Below are 16,592 nucleotides of genomic sequence, written 5' to 3'. Positions count from 1 at the left end.
AGTATGCTTAGAAATGTATAGAATAAAATCAAAACCGGTACAAGCTGTCATATTGGAAAAAAATACAGAAACTTGAAGAAAAAAGTTATTTATCATTACTTTCATCTTTATTTATGACAGCAGAGATTTAATTTCATTTACTATGTTCTTAAAAAAAATAGAAATGTTCATTAATCTTTTAAAAATCTGTAAACTTTTATTAGTTTTTCAATACATTAATTCAATATAAAAAATATTTTTAAAACTTATTTATAGAAACTTCATTATATAATAAATGTGTATTATAAAAGATTTCTCAAAGATGTTTAACTGAAGTTTTTTTTTAGAATTGAAAAATTTCTATGATATATCATCATCTACAGTATATCCAAACATTACCAATAGGTTTAATTAAGACATGTTTGAGTTGAATAAATTGATTTATTCAACTCAAACATGTCTTAATTATCTATAATTATCTGCATGATTCCAAAGATCTGATGATTATATGCCTTAACATGTTATGTAAGATTAGCAGTATAATGTCATTTACAATTTCATATATCACTGTTTGTCCATATAACATTTATTTTGAGATATATGTGAATTGACACAGCAATGTTTAATAATTTGCATTAGTGATTTCTGTATGTCATAATAATTAACAATTTATTGTAAATAAAAACTACAAGTCCATTAAAACAACAACCAACAAATAATGAATAGATGTCAGCTTTAAATTATTTGACAGAAACTGCCAATAAGTTTAGCATATTTAAACAACAACAACAATTAGAGTACATAATTTATATGATATTTTGTAGAAATTTCCATTGTTACAACTTAATAAAAATAGTAAAATTTAGATCTAAAAATTGGTTAATATTATCCAAATTTTATCATCATCTATATCAGGGCTGTCCAACTGGCGGCCCGCGGGCCGTATACGGCCCGCCAAATTATTTTTACGGCCCGCGAGTACATTTTACTATGAATAAATTTGTTACTAAATTATTATTATTAATATTAAAATTATTTTACTATGTGAAAATTACGGCCACAATGTTTTTATTAATATATTATGAATATTTTAAAGTTTTCTTTTTAGTGTAAATAAAATATTTTTTTAATTAACATAAACTGCCTTTTCATTTATCAACCTTCTTGGCCCCCGAAATGTTTGGTGAAGAAAATATGGCCCGCGGGCTATAATAAGTTGGACAGCGCTGATCTATATGAAAACATTTGATCTTTATTTATCATGTAAGAAATTATTTATTTCTTACTTTGTATTTATATTTATTATTTTTGTATTGGGATTCACTGGCAGTAATAATTTGTTATATTTGCCTATATTTTCAAATTAATATTGCTTGTAAGTTAATTGATTATGTTTTATGTCATTTGACAATGTTTTTTCCATACAAAAGGAAATGTATTATATTGTACTATTAAATAAATAGAACAAAATGTATGAAAACATCCATAATTATAATAATTATAAGGCTTTCATTCAATATTTTTTATGACTATTAGCTGGGCTTCTAGAAAAATATTAACACCATTACCCATGGGTCAGGTTCAAATATGTTATTGCCTTTTATTATCCTTTTAGAATTTATAAATATAACCATGTTTATAACCATTTTTAAATTTTTTGTGAGTAATTGGAATCAATAGGATTTACTGTTTTTTAATTGTACTTAAGACAATTAAATTCAGAGACTTTTTTCTTGATTTTTCTTATGAAAAAGAATTCTAATAAAACCATGTAACTGAATGTTAATAAATATTTTAAGTTTTTAAAATACATTACTTGAAATGGAAAATAAATTGATAAGTTTGTTAAAATATTGCATATTTCATAAAATTTTTATATTTGAAGATACTGTAATAATGATATAGAATTTCTACATACAGTATTCATTAAACACATTTTAACAAAAAAATTAATTTATATGAATTTTGACTATGCAAACATTACATGATTCTAAATCAGTTACAGTCCCAAAAGTTGTGATTAAAGGTTCCAACAATTAAATAATGAGACAGATGCCATGAAATAAGAAGAAACAAAACAATTTATTATATTTTATTCATGCATTTCTGCTGTATCAATATAGTGAATGGCATGGTCTAGCAAGAACTTGAAAAACTTCTCCAAGTCTTCTTTTGGTATGACATGAAGACCTGATGTTATAGCCTGGTGGATGTCTTTAATGTCTTAAAAATGACATCCTTTCAGTGGTAACTTTAATTTGGGAAACAGAAAATAACTGCAAGGAGATAAATCTGAGGAATAGAGTAAATGATTGAGTACACATACTTGCTTTCAGGCCAAGAATTCCTGAACAACTAATGCCTTGTGATTGGAGCATTATCAAGAAGAAAGTACCAACTGCCTAGTGACAAGTTCTCAGGACAGACACAGACAATCTTCTTACAAAATATTCTAAAATACACATGTAATAGCTGCAAATGATAGTTATCATTTTTCATGAATTTGCACCTGCTTTACTGTTGTAAAAACACAATAGCATTTCTTTACTTTTGACTTCCAAGACAAACTTTCTTTGTTATCGATGACTTCCATTCAGCAGTTTGGTGTTTAGTTGTAGAATAGTAGCAATTAATGTCACTGTCTCAGATGCACTTTTCTGAAGTTTAGAATTTGATATAATCATCCAACCATCAGCCAAATTAATCAGGCAGAAATTATGCTACAAATATTAATTAGAAATTGCATGATTAGAACAACCAGAGATAGACATTAGGTGCCATCTCTTAACAAAAGTAATAACTATAATTTAATTTTAAATTTAGAATAGTCTGGAAGAAAAGAATTAGCCCAGAGCAGGAGTTTCTCTCTTTGTTCCATGATGCTTTCTTGACAATGCTCTTATACTAATCCTAACAAAATAGCATTTCTCACCATACTTAATGTGGGATCATGTGATGTTGCCAGATTGTAGATTACAGAATACAATATGGAATGCAAAATGTTTTTGCTACGTGACAATGTAGAATGATCAGTATAAAATTTATACCATTATTTAATTGTTGAACTTTGTAGATCACTATTATTCTTGAATGCAAGCAACTTTAAACTAATGTGCAAATTTACTGTTCCTGTAATAATATTGTGAAATGTTTCCATTAAAAGTTTGTAAATATAATTAAAAGTTTGTTCATGTATAGTATTAGTTTCAGAGAAAAAACAAAGCAATTTATGATTAGTTAAATTGGACTCATGCAGTCTGGTCATAAAACCATTTGCCATGGTATGTGAACAATAGCAACTAAACAAGTAAACAAAGGGGAGGATGACCACTACAATTTGGGTTAGCATGGATGTAAAGGAAAACTTTGCATGCAACTATCATCCTGATTGATCAGAAGTTTGTTCCCAAAAGGACTTTAAATTGGGAGAGAAGACCAGAGAAAAAGGGATGGAGGGTAAGGTTTGGTACTGACAGCATTTAGATCTCAGATACTCAGCAAACCCAGCTGAGGATAGGGAGAGAGGCTACACTCCTCCGAAAGGGATGCTCAGGCATGGGTGAGATCTAGATCGGACAAAAGTGTGGATAGAGCCTCTCCACGGTACAGAAATCATCGAGTGGACATTCCAATTGTTCCAACTTGTCCTTGGTTGTTATTGTGTCAATTGGTACGGTGTTGGTACCATAATAAACTGTATTCTTTTGTAAATAAACTGTATATATCAAACAAGTTGAGTGTGGAGGTGTATTTCCTATGAACATACTGTACATCTGGTACATCTCAAGCCATGCTAATTCAAAAAAGCCACTTGAGGATACAGAGAACAGAGACCAGGGAATCTTTACTGTTTATATAGTTATTTATCTAATTACCATGATAAATAAAATATGAATTTAAGAAAAAAAAATTAATACTGGTAGTTAAGAAAAATTTGAAAAAAATAATATAAATCCAATACTTATATGATTCTGAGATTACCAGTTTTCTTTATTCTTGTAATTTCACAATATAGAAATTATCTTAATCACAGACTATATCTATAAAATATTTAAAAAATGATCAAAATAAGTTAACTAATTAGGCAAGTAAATAAGTAAACTCTAGTAAAAACTCTACAGAACTGATAAGCCCAAACTATTACATGATATCTCAAAGAATAAAATAATTTAAGCATTCATTATTATCAGATTCCACAGATAAAAGAGTGTATAACATAGTAGTCATTTACATTTATACCCAATTCATAATAAAAAAATCAGAATGATGAAACATATTAATTAAATGAATGAAGAGATCACAAAGAGTGAAGAATGAACCAGTGTTATCGCATTGCATCTAATGTACAATGGTGACAAATGAAGCAATGAAAAGTAGATATACAAACAATGTCTACTTTTCATCACTCCATTTTTATATTTAAAAAAACAAAAATTATCACAGTTTAATTTTAAAATTAAATCAATTTAAGTATATAGTAATTTTTCTGCACCCTGTATATTGATGTAAAGATTACAATAGCAAAATTGTAATGTTAAACATCAAATATCAAACAATCAATGTTAAAAATCAATTGAATGAATTAATAAAGCCTATGTATCTACGAAAAATGAAAGTATTTTTGTTTTTATTATAGTAAATATTTGATTTTTTAACATTACAATTTTGTTAACACTGTAATCTTTATTCAAATCGTTCTAAGTAATCAATAAAATTATGATAGAAATAAAACTTAATACATGCTATTAGATGAAATTTCAATAAAATGTAAATGAAATATTCTTCATATTCATTCCAAAAATATATCAGATGATAAATATAAGAAAATCATAATAATTAAAAAGATAAAGTAAAAATATTATTTTATATTAACACAAGATTAAGGAGATATACTAACATATGGATTTGAATACGTGGACGTCTTAATATGATATTAAAATAATCTACAAGAAAAATTTAGAATATAAAAATAAAAAAAAAAGTGGTAATAAATGCAGTAATAAATGCCTTAATCATTTTTATATTAATCTGAATAATTTTGATAAAATTAAGAGTTACAATATTATAAGTATACTTAAACTTTAAGAAAAGAAATATTTATTTAGTAAAAAATCTAATAAAGTTTAGAAAAATTTTTCGTATATAGACTAAAGAAAAAAAATGAATATAGGCTATGATATGATATGTTAATGGTATATAAAACTTATGTAGTTGTATTATTATCCATAAGTTATCATATGCAACAAATGAATACAGAATGTAAACAAATCAAAGTAGTAATGAATATAAAATATCCAATAATTAATTAATTAAAAATTATTTTTCAAATAATAAACAGTTTATTGATTACAAAACAAATATACAATTTCTGATTAGTAAACAATAATTAAGGTCAATAAATACTCGAAGTTAAAATCAGAAGAATTGTTAATCTAAAATTATTTTAATAACTTAACTTAGAACATTTAATAAAAATAATAGTTAAAACTTTAATTTCAACCTTAACTGTTTCAACAAATAATATTGGCATACTAAACATATTATTAACCTGTATTAATTTATTCAAATAGAATAAGGGATTTTCTTTACTACTGATATTAAGAGCATATTAACACTAAAAAACTCATTTGCATTTGAATTTTATATGTATAAATTTTATAATCAATGAACTTACAATGAATTTAATTTCTGGACTACAGTATACAGAATTAATTTTTAGTACTGACAGAATTATTACAACATTTTGATATATTGATAGGCTTAAATAAAACTTTTTGAAATTATTTCGTTCATAAAAATAATATCTGATTTTTTAAGCTCAACAGTAATTTATTAATTAGTTTTAATTATGATTGATTAAAATTATTCAACTAAAAATAGAAAATTAATAATGTAATAAATTATTCAACTCTTCTAGGAATTTATTATACTTGAAGAATGAAAAAAATGACAGATTATGATTAAAAAAATTTTTTTTTAAATAAAAAGTGAAAGTCAACCACAAACATATGCAAACATCAAAGTTAAAGATTACAAATTTTATACGAAAATTATTCACACTTGTGAATTCTAAAAGTATCTATTACAATATTACAATGATTGACTTTGAAGTTTTCTTTATTTATCATATTTTTATATTATTAATTGTAATCTTTATTGAATATTCCAATACTTAATTTATTTCATTAATTAAAGCAAAAAAGTTTTTCAAAGGTTTTATTTAAAAAATAAATTTAACGCTAAACAAAAAGAAATTTTAAACAATTTCTTAGTAAAAATCTGATTCACAATATGCAAAGAAAAAACAATTCCAGATAATTAAATATGAGTCATGCAAGTGAATAATAGCATATAAATTTCCTCGAAACTTTCAGGAAAAAAGTGCTTTCGAATATAATCATTTAAAAGAAGGTTACAACAATTATAAGCAAGTAAAAAATGTAAATAATAAAGCAAAAAGGTAAAGAAAAGTTTAGCATGGGTTAATTTCAGCTTTTAAAAGACACACAAACCTCCTCTGAAGCTCCACCACCAGGTTGTATTTGAGAAGAATAAATTGAGAGAGGAGTTGTACGAGGAGGAGGAGATGGCGGAGATATAGAAGCAGCGGAGGGAGTAGTCCTACCATCAGAAACCTCGGAAGTGGAAGCTCCTCCAATTCCTGCAAGTGACTGACTGGTTCTGTATTCACCTGAGGACTCAGAATGTGGGGCATCCCTGCTGCCGCTGTCAGCAGTTCCTCGCATGAACTGCTCGAAGAGGGCGGTGTGGCTGTAAAATAAAAATATTAAAATGAATGGGAAAGTTAAATTAAGCAATATTATATAAAATGATAAAACTTATTTAGTCAGATATGCAGAACTCTCAACCTGTGATTTTGAAAAAAAAGCTGATAGTACCAAAACAAATGACAGTCAAAATTTTAATCAAAATGTAATGGTTTTGACAATTTTGATGGTATTCTATAATGCAATGTTTACAGAAATAGTAAGATAAATTTATAAATATGAATTTTGTACTTTTGATTATTTTGCATTTGCTATATAAAAACTGAATGTAAGTTCTTGTATATAGCAGTGTGTAGAAAAATGACATCAAATTGGTGTACTTTTTCTACATGCTAGATGCTACATGCAAGAACTTAAATCCAGCTAAACACAGTACAGTGTGAAACAACAATTCTTAAATATAGGGTTGAAACTCCAGGAGGGTCACCAATTATTGTTATGTGGTTCCATAAACATTATTCCTCTGCTTAAAAAAAATTTCAAAAATATAGCCACTTAAAGAAAATTGACAAACAACAACAACAACAACAACAAAAAAAAACTTAGTGAATTTGTATTTATGGGGAAAACAAATTATCCAAAAAACAATAATCATAACAAAAAGGAAATGAAGGAAATACAGTAAACTCTTGATTTAATGGACTAATTCAAACAAGGACTGTCAATCAAAGTTGAAAGTCTGTTATATAATAATGTAGGTTTCATCATGTGCATGTTAAAAAATTGGCAAATTACTTAAATTGACAAACATATCTACTACATAAGTAAAAATACATAAATTCTTACTTATGTTTGTGTGATTAAAATTAAGTATGTATGAGAAGTTTAATTTCACTGAAAAGTTCTCTATAGGTATTATTACTTATGTACTCACTGTAGTTCTAAGACTGTAATAAACAAGTATACAATCTAAATTAAAATAAACAAACATTTTTTGGAAATACACTTTAATTGTAATTAACTGAACAAATAAATAATGTTCTTAAAAAGAACATTTAAATTTGACAAAAAAACAAAAATTTTCTATTTATTTGCTTTCGGATGATGATATATTGAGACACTCCTGTTGGGTGCAAAGTTAAGAGCAGTGACTCTTGGATTTGAAAACAAAAAATAACCTGTTAATTTAATTACATATAAAAAGCATTTTGAAATTAATAGGGTGTTAATTTTCACATATGACACATGGAATGGAATTTTGTCTGTTCAATCTAAAGTCCATTAAACCGAAGTTTTACTGCGTGTTGAGGAATTTTTAAAATATGGATTTTTAGATACTTGCCATTAACTTCCTTATATATCATTTTATATAATTTGTAGCATAAAACTTTTGCAGGTTTCTAGGTCTTAAAGACATTTGGAAACAAATCATCCAATGTACATTGAAAAAACTATTATATTTTTCAAAAGAAAAACTATCTCAAAAAATTTCTTATTGAAGTAAAAATGAAACAACTCTCAAAAATTGACTATGGATTTTTCAAGCTTTGTCAAAAATGTAATACAATTCAAAATGATAAATTGTCAAATTTATAATAAAAAGTAGTATAATAAAAAAATATTCAATTTTATAGATAAATTTTAATTTAATTTTTCAGTTGTTATTTTTGTGATTTTTATGCATTAGAGAAAAATATTTTTTTTTTTAAATTTATCAAATAAATTCTATTGTGTATAGATTTAATGTTGAGTTGTAAAAAATTTGTTAATGTTCAAATAGGATTGTGGTAAATGAAAGTCGGGAACAATTGGTATGATATTGCAATATTGCACAATATTTTATTTTGACCAGAATAAAGCTACAATACATGTACAGTATATTTTTAGATATACAATAGTCCAGGTATATTTTGGATTAAAAAAGATTTCTTTTTTACAATGGTAGTCATTTTTCTGGTGGCAGCCTTATCTTTCCTCAAGAGATCAGAATCAGTCTATTCATGGCATTTAGTATTGTTTAAAAACCAATGCAACTTACAAGTAACCAGAGAAGACAATGGGTTCAGTAAACAATTTCTGCTATCAGTTTGTTTTTCTTTATAATGCTCTCCTCTCAAGTGTTACTATATGGAATAGCAGTAACAATTTCCAGATTAAGCAAAATCTGGAAAATCTGCTACCTATTATGATCTATATACAATATTTTGGAGAACAATTTTTAGAACTGCCAGTGTTAACTTCATTGCCACAATAAAATTGGAAAAAAGTAACTTATGTAGCTGTCCTCAGTGCTGCTTGAAAAAATTTTATTATTAAAATAAAGTGAAAGAAGATTAATAACTGTAATCATCAGTGAGAAACAAACAAATGTAGAACACAGTGGACATAAGACAGTACTCTTGAAAAGCAGATGGTTGACAACTATGGATCTGATAACTACAAGAAAATCGAAAAAATATTTTCAGAAAAAAATTTATCATGTCAACAGCAAACAAGTAACATATCGATATATGTACAGGGTATCCCATAAATTTGTAAACAGTTTAAAAATTCATGAAAGTTGAAAGAATTTTTATATTTGAATGCAGTTCGCGTAAAAGTTATTCTCACAAAGAGGGATTTTTTGGGTACAGAAAAAGAAAATAGTTTGCGAAGTCACATCGGAGGTATGAACCTCTGATAAATGGTTCTCTGGACTTCTAATATGGTTCACCACTGCTTGGGTGATTAAAGAAACTTCCTGTTTCTTCAAAACATCGTACTAGGAAAACCAATCCAGCAGGAGTGATTAGACCCAAACCTTTCTTCATTTTCTTCTGTCCCCTAAACCTTCGTAAAGTTTCAGCCGGCAACTCATGGCTGAGATAAAACAACTTCACCAATAGTGCTTTATCCACCAACATCAACATCATAATGAAAACCGTACATCAGCACCAGTAACAGGAAAATTCAGAAATGAGCTGTTAATCGTACATCCTGCATTTTATAAGACATTATTTGCACAATTCCAGTGATTTTCTTACATTCAGCACCTGCTATTGAAAAAATTTGAACTATTTTCTTTTTCTCTACCCAAAAAATCCCCCTTTGTGAGAATAACTTTTATGCAAACTGCATTCAAATATACAAATTCTTTCAACTTTTATGAATTTTTAAACTATTTACAAATTTATGGAAAACCCTGTATGTAATAACAATTTTGACAATGTTATAAAACTGGAAATACACATCACAAACATTGCCAGAACCAGCATTGGATTTAGGTGCACAGGATGCAGCTGACTCTCTTCTGAGTATTTTTCCTGAGAAAAGCCAAATATTTCGGGTAATAAAAAATTTTGTAAGGCATAGTGTTTCCTTTTTGAACCTCTTCTGAAAATTTCTGGATCTGCTGTTTGCCAGAACAAATAAATTTTGGTGCAATAAGACTAAGAGCTACCAATGCTTCAAATACATATAAAATCATGTAGCAGATCTTAATAATAGTATTTAAAATTACAAGCAACTCAAAAATAAAAAAAATGCAGCCCAAACATTTTACCAAAATAATTTGACCACTACTATCTTTAAAATTTTATATTTGTCAAAAAAATTGCTAATTTTACACTATAAAATGAGCAATTATTTATTGTGACATTGTCACAATGCTGAGATGCAATTTTTAATCATATTTTCAATTTATTTCATTTAAAATATATGCTCTCCACCTCAAATTAGGAGTGGCTTGCCCCTGTACATCACACTTTTCCTTTAACAATGAAGTCATGTCAGTTATCTATCTAACATTTCTCAGAGGAAAAGTTTTGAATTGAAATAGCATGACTTCCAGTTTCTATTGGATGTTCATATTTAGTTAATTGGGGCCTCCTGCACCTAAGGTTTCCACGTCTGGTCTCGTCTTTCATCTATCTAACTCCGTTCTTGAGATTACAGAAAGTCAGACAGATAGACAGTGGGAATTTACAGGTCTAGTTTTTTCAAATTTCAGTCCAATAATTTGAAAAAGCTACCTTATAGAAAATATATTTTTCATTATTGAAATTTTATAATGAGATTCAATCAACAAAAACTTATTTTCTGAGTTAATGTAATGCAGAATACTACTTTTCTTATAATGTTCATAAGAATAGTAGTTTAGAAAAAAAAAGTTTATAATACACATATTACAAAATTTGTTTTTGTTACCATAATTATAAACAAGCAATTACTGTGATATCATAACAATGCCAGGCTGCAATTTTTAATCATATTTTAATTTAAAAACACACATGACTTCCAGTCCAGCAGAAGTTTATATGTAGTTAATCAGGACCATATCTGGTCTCAATTTTCATCCATCTAACTCTGTTCTCAAGATTAAGAAAGGACAGTCTGATGACAGTGGGAATCCACAGGTCTGCAAGTTAAAAATTTCAGCCTGATTCAATAATTTTAAGAATAAAAATGTGTTATGTATTAGAAGTATAATAAACGATATAAAAAATGTTGTAATAAATAATTGAATTCATTAATGTATAAAAAGAAGCTTAAAAGTGTTACTATATAAATCTTTTATATTCTTAATTTTTAATTTGAAATGGCTATTTATCCATTTTATCTGAATTTTCGGTTATCCAAGATAGCATCCGTCCCAATTACCTTGTATAATTGGTGTTCTACTATAGGAATTTTATAGGACCTGATTTGTTTTGCATTATAAATACCAAAACTGATGAGCATATATGATAATAAAGACTTCAACTGTGAAACGAAAACTTTTTATACCTTTAGAGATTTCTTAATCTATATTTAAAATGTAACATTTATCTAATAATTATGTATATGAAAAGCTGCATTAAACATTTATTAAATTAAACAGAGAACAATTAAAATTTTAAAAATTTTTCAACAATGATACAGCATAAAGTGCTATTATTGAAGACAATACAACTGAAATGTACTTGTAGGCAGACTGATATATTCTAGACATGTATACATTGTATCCAAAATACAAATCTTCATCTCTAATACGAATAATATGAGAAAATTGCAGCTGAATATAAATTCAATAATATTTATAATTGAATTAGTTATCAATTATGAATATTATTGGAAATTATCATCTGTTCTATGTCATCTGTATGTGTGATAAATTACATTCACTTACTGTTTAACTTATTAAGTCCCATAACTTGTTATTTTCCCAGATTCCAACTAAATTTTCATTAATTTAATGTAATAAATATTCTATACAGGCTAATTCATCAACTTCTGTAAGTTCTTGCACGGTATTTTATAATCAATAATATACCAACCTAAAAACAGTATTTCCTATGCTAAAAAATCCAGCAACAAATTGCTTAACTTATCTGGACACATTTGGTGGTGCCATCTTTTATGATTATTAAAAACTGACTTTATTAAAAAACTTTTTATATTTTTTAACTATTATAAAATGGCAAAAAGCTTAATTAATTTCAAGGGTTTATAAAAAAATGTAAATGCTAATAACAAGTAAAATCATCATAAATCTGACTCTAATGGGGATACACATGATCCCCTTTATCTCCCTGCCCCCCTTGACCTTTAACCACAAAAATTTAATAGCATCAATCCCCCAATACACAAACCTCAGGGAGGTTTGCATATTAGGGAATTAGTTTCAAGGGCCCAAGTCCAAAAATGTAAAAATGTTGGGAGTCATTTTTCGACAAATTGCCATACTTTCCCTCTGTTACATATAAAAGCCAGGAAAGTAAAATATCATTATATTCAGTTATAAAAAAAACTTAATTGAGAAAATAGTATAATTCTCATTTATAAAATTATATAATAATAATTTTCAATTATTAATAACATACTGTCTATTATTTTCTTTAATACAAGAACAAATACAGAAAAGTATTATTATATACTTTACTTTCACATTAATTTTTTTACAACTTTTTTAACCAAGATAATTTATTATTTTATAAATAACTACAGTGCTTGTTTCTTAAGATAAAAGCAAACATAAACATTATAATATTCTCTTACTCTAATATGCAAAATTATATAAACAGCTCAAAAAAATTAAATTTTAAAGAAATTACAGTTATTACGTTCTCTCAGAAATTATTGTATTTTGTATTGATTGAAACTCACATGAAATTCATGGAAAGACTAGGTAATGCATAATTATTGATATTTCTTGTAACTTTACAGTTTTTCCAGTTTGCAATATTGTCATTACTGATGGCTTCAAATAAAATATTTACTTGGAAGAATTTATTTTTATATGTTGGAAATAAATTAATTATGAATTAAAATGCTGTATTCGAATATTATAAAGTTCAACAACATAGTTCTCTCTCTTTTATTTTCCTTTTTATATTAATGGTCTTATTTTGATTAACTGATTTATTTAGTTATTTGAATACAAAGCTCTATATTTAAATCTAAAAATAATGAAATTTTATAATAAATCCATTGACATTCAATTTATTGTAAGAGAAATAACCTCTTCAATGACCATTTAAGAAAATATTTATAGTGTATATATAATATAGCCATAACTTATATTATCTTATTTTATTCAATTTTGAAATAATACAATCTCTCTTACAAGTCATGATATGAAATAATTATTACATTCATAAAAATTACAATACATTCATGTAGTGTATGAAAAAATTTATTATTAATTCAAGAAATTAAAAGATGAAGTGAGTGGAAGATACAGGCTATTTGTATTTTTTAAATTATGTTTAAAAAACAACTTGACATGCACACAACTTTAAACATTTTAAGAATATGCCCCCCATACATCATAACTAACTTTATAATTTTAATTTATATAATACAAATTATTAGATGAAAATAATATAATATGGAGAATATAAGCCTCTATCATAACTATTGGCTTAGTTTCATCTAACACTTACATTTAATTTACGTGTGTAAAACAAACTAAAAAACTGTTATGTTGTAAAAATACATTGACATTAGGGAGATTAATTCATACAACTGCATACTCCTAATATTAAATTTCTGTTGAGTAACTGATCTTCATTTATAAGGAAGAAAATGTACAGTCTTAGTAGAAGAATAACTGGTTGTGCTCATTGAACCACTTGATTGTTGATTTGAGAAGTAAGGAAAATTGTTGTTTTGCATTTTCCATGATTGTAAGACAGTATATTTTCTTCCTTATACTATATTTGGCTTTGTATGTTATATATATTTTCTTCATTTATATAAATCTTTGCTAAATGTGTATTTCAGGTGTACAATTCATGTATAAATTATAATCACACCATCTTAGGACTGGAAATGTGAAAATATTTATGTCTCAACAATATAGATATTATGTTCATATTAAATGCATAACAAGCTCCAAAATAATACAGGTATACCTTGACTTACGTCGTTTTGAGTTATGTCGTTTCCGATTATATGTCGTTTGTCAAAAAGTTATGGAAAAATAAAAATCAAGTTTAAGTCATTTTATTCGACTTTACATCCGTCCGCCACAAATATTGAAGTCGTAATATCACTAGAAAAGCATTAAAAGCACATAAAATCATATTAAAATATGTACATTTACAGTAAATGTTAATATAATCATCATAAATCCTAGAGAATGAAACATGAAAACATCTGTTTCTGTGTTGTCATCTTATTTAGCAATCTTTAAGTGCTCATTATTGGTGTTTTCCACCGTAGTTTTGACTTACGTCATAACTACACAAGTAAATTCGACTTACGTTGTTTTTCAACTTACGTCGCCTCTCCTGGAACCAATTACCGACGTAAGGTGAGGTATACCTGTATAACTATCATAAATGCATGTGGATATAAAAAAATTTTTTAAAAGCTTCATATGAGAAAAATTACAAATATGTCACTCAAGTTGTACAAAAATTAGTTTTGATCAGTAACTAAACATGGTATACAGAAAGTCCTCATTTAACATTGTTGATAGATTCTTGAAAACTGCAATGTTAAGTAGAATGATGAACCCATGTGATCAAAAAGTATAAGGAATGGTATGATAAAATGCAAGATTTGAATTTATTCATCAAAATTCATTTCATCCCCTTCAAAGTAATCCCCTCCCACTGCAATGCACTTATGCCAAAGTTTTTCCAATCCTCAAAATATGTTTTGTTAAAATCATTTTCATGAAACCCCTTTGGGACTCACAGCAAATTTTCTTTTATGGCATCAGTTGACTCAAAATAGTGACCATAAAGCAGAAATTTTAGTTAAGGAAACAGGAAAAAATCACATTATACCATATCAAGTGAATACAGAGCTTTGTGGAACTGTATTTGTACAAGTGCATTATCTTGGTGCAAAATCCACGAGTTTTCTGGCCACAAATCATATTGTTTTCTGTGAATTGCTTCATGCAAATGATGCAAAATGCTCTAACAATATTCTTTCTAACAATTTGGCCAGTTGGAAAAATCTGTGATGCACATCACCATGACAATTGAAGAAAACACAACCTTTGATTTTTACTGACTTTGACGTGGTTTTTCGGTCTTACTTCACCTTTTGAGTGACATTCACTTAATTGTTCAGCTCTATTGATGAAAGATGGATCTATGCTTCTGACATCACCCATAATGATACGTTTTAATAACGATTCACCTTAAGGAAACATTTCTTTGGCTACTTGAACAAGTTGGTGTTTTTGGAAAAAATTCAACCTTCTCAGGATGACTTTAGAAGTAACACACCACAAGCCCAAATAATCTTTTAAAACTGCTTGAAAAGAACCAAATGATACTGGAACATGTTCAATAATGTCTCTAATTGTTAAATGACAATCATCAAGCACCAAATTTCTGACTTGAGCAATGTGTTGTTTATCAGTTGAAGTGAATGGTCTACCAGAGTGTAGTTCATCTTTGAAGCATTCTCTACCTTCCATGAACATCTTCTACCACTCAAAAACTCTTGTTTTTGATAGAGTACATCACCAAAGGCTTTTTGCAATATTTCTAATGTTTTTATAGCAGTAATCTGTTTGCACATTCTTTGCTCAATTACACTCAACATTTTGAAAAATTGATGATGCAAAAATTCTTTACACAAAAAATAAGCCTTTATTTGTAAATGAAAACAGATGATGACATACAGATCACTGCTAGACATCCACGAAAGTGGTACCAAACAATGAAAAAAATGACAACAGTGCCCTCTTGTATGCAAACAGTTTAAATAGATCTTTCCAGATACTTTTTGATCACAGTAGTACAACAAAACATTTTACCATAATCTAAATAACATAAGCAAGATATAACTCAGTTATTATTATTCTAATTGAATCATGTTTATAACCCCCAGCATTTATTTCCCACCTCCTTACAGAATCAACTTACTGTTTATTGAGAAAATTTGACAACAATAATTATAAATAATTAGAAATGTATTTTTACACAATGACATTATAATGAAATGATGTTAAGTGAGTACTTGCCGTATAGTGATGATAATATAAATTCCATTAAATCATTTACTTTTATTAATATTCAATTTATAATGGACTTTGTTAGTTTTCTATCATACAGTTACAATTGTAGATTATATCACTGACAAACTGATTTATCATATTATGTACAACATTATCCTGCCTATTATTAACTATTATTTGATTATTAACATAAATATATCACTAATATGCAAGATTGTAGTTAGTTAACATTCCATGATGATGAATACCATAAAAATCACTAAAAATAAGATTTCTTCGATTTTAACATTTTAATACAGTTTTCACTACCCTAAAATGATGAAATGAAAGAACTATATGATGCATCTTAGTGCCTAGAAGACAAGAATTTATGGAAAGAGGTTATAAGACAATTAATTAAACTAAAATGAGATTCTACCACTTCTATCACTTGGTGCAAATCC

The 16,592-nt window shown here is 27.1% G+C and overlaps 1 protein-coding gene across 5 annotated transcripts in view; it reads right to left on the bottom strand.

Annotated features, from left to right (window-relative positions):
* The window catches only part of LOC136969294 (protein sprint-like), a 102,492-nt gene that overhangs the window by 42,960 nt on the left and 42,940 nt on the right, over positions 1-16,592 (bottom strand). For 2 of the 5 annotated variants that reach the window (XM_067263407.1, XM_067263408.1), the window contains one exon: positions 6,492-6,750. In XM_067263407.1, the coding sequence (XP_067119508.1) occupies positions 6,492-6,750 (259 nt within the window). The remainder of the gene's footprint in view (positions 1-6,491; positions 6,751-16,592) is intronic. The other 3 variants (XM_067263409.1, XM_067263411.1, XM_067263410.1) reach the window with 2 other exon arrangements.

The sequence above is a fragment of the Centruroides vittatus genome, unplaced genomic scaffold (assembly GCF_030686945.1).
Source record: "Centruroides vittatus isolate TY-2023 unplaced genomic scaffold, ASM3068694v2 contig_1776, whole genome shotgun sequence".
Classification (NCBI taxonomy): domain Eukaryota; kingdom Metazoa; phylum Arthropoda; class Arachnida; order Scorpiones; family Buthidae; genus Centruroides; species Centruroides vittatus.
Note: the sequence above shows the minus strand (reverse complement) of the source record. Positions and strands in the feature narration are given on the sequence as shown.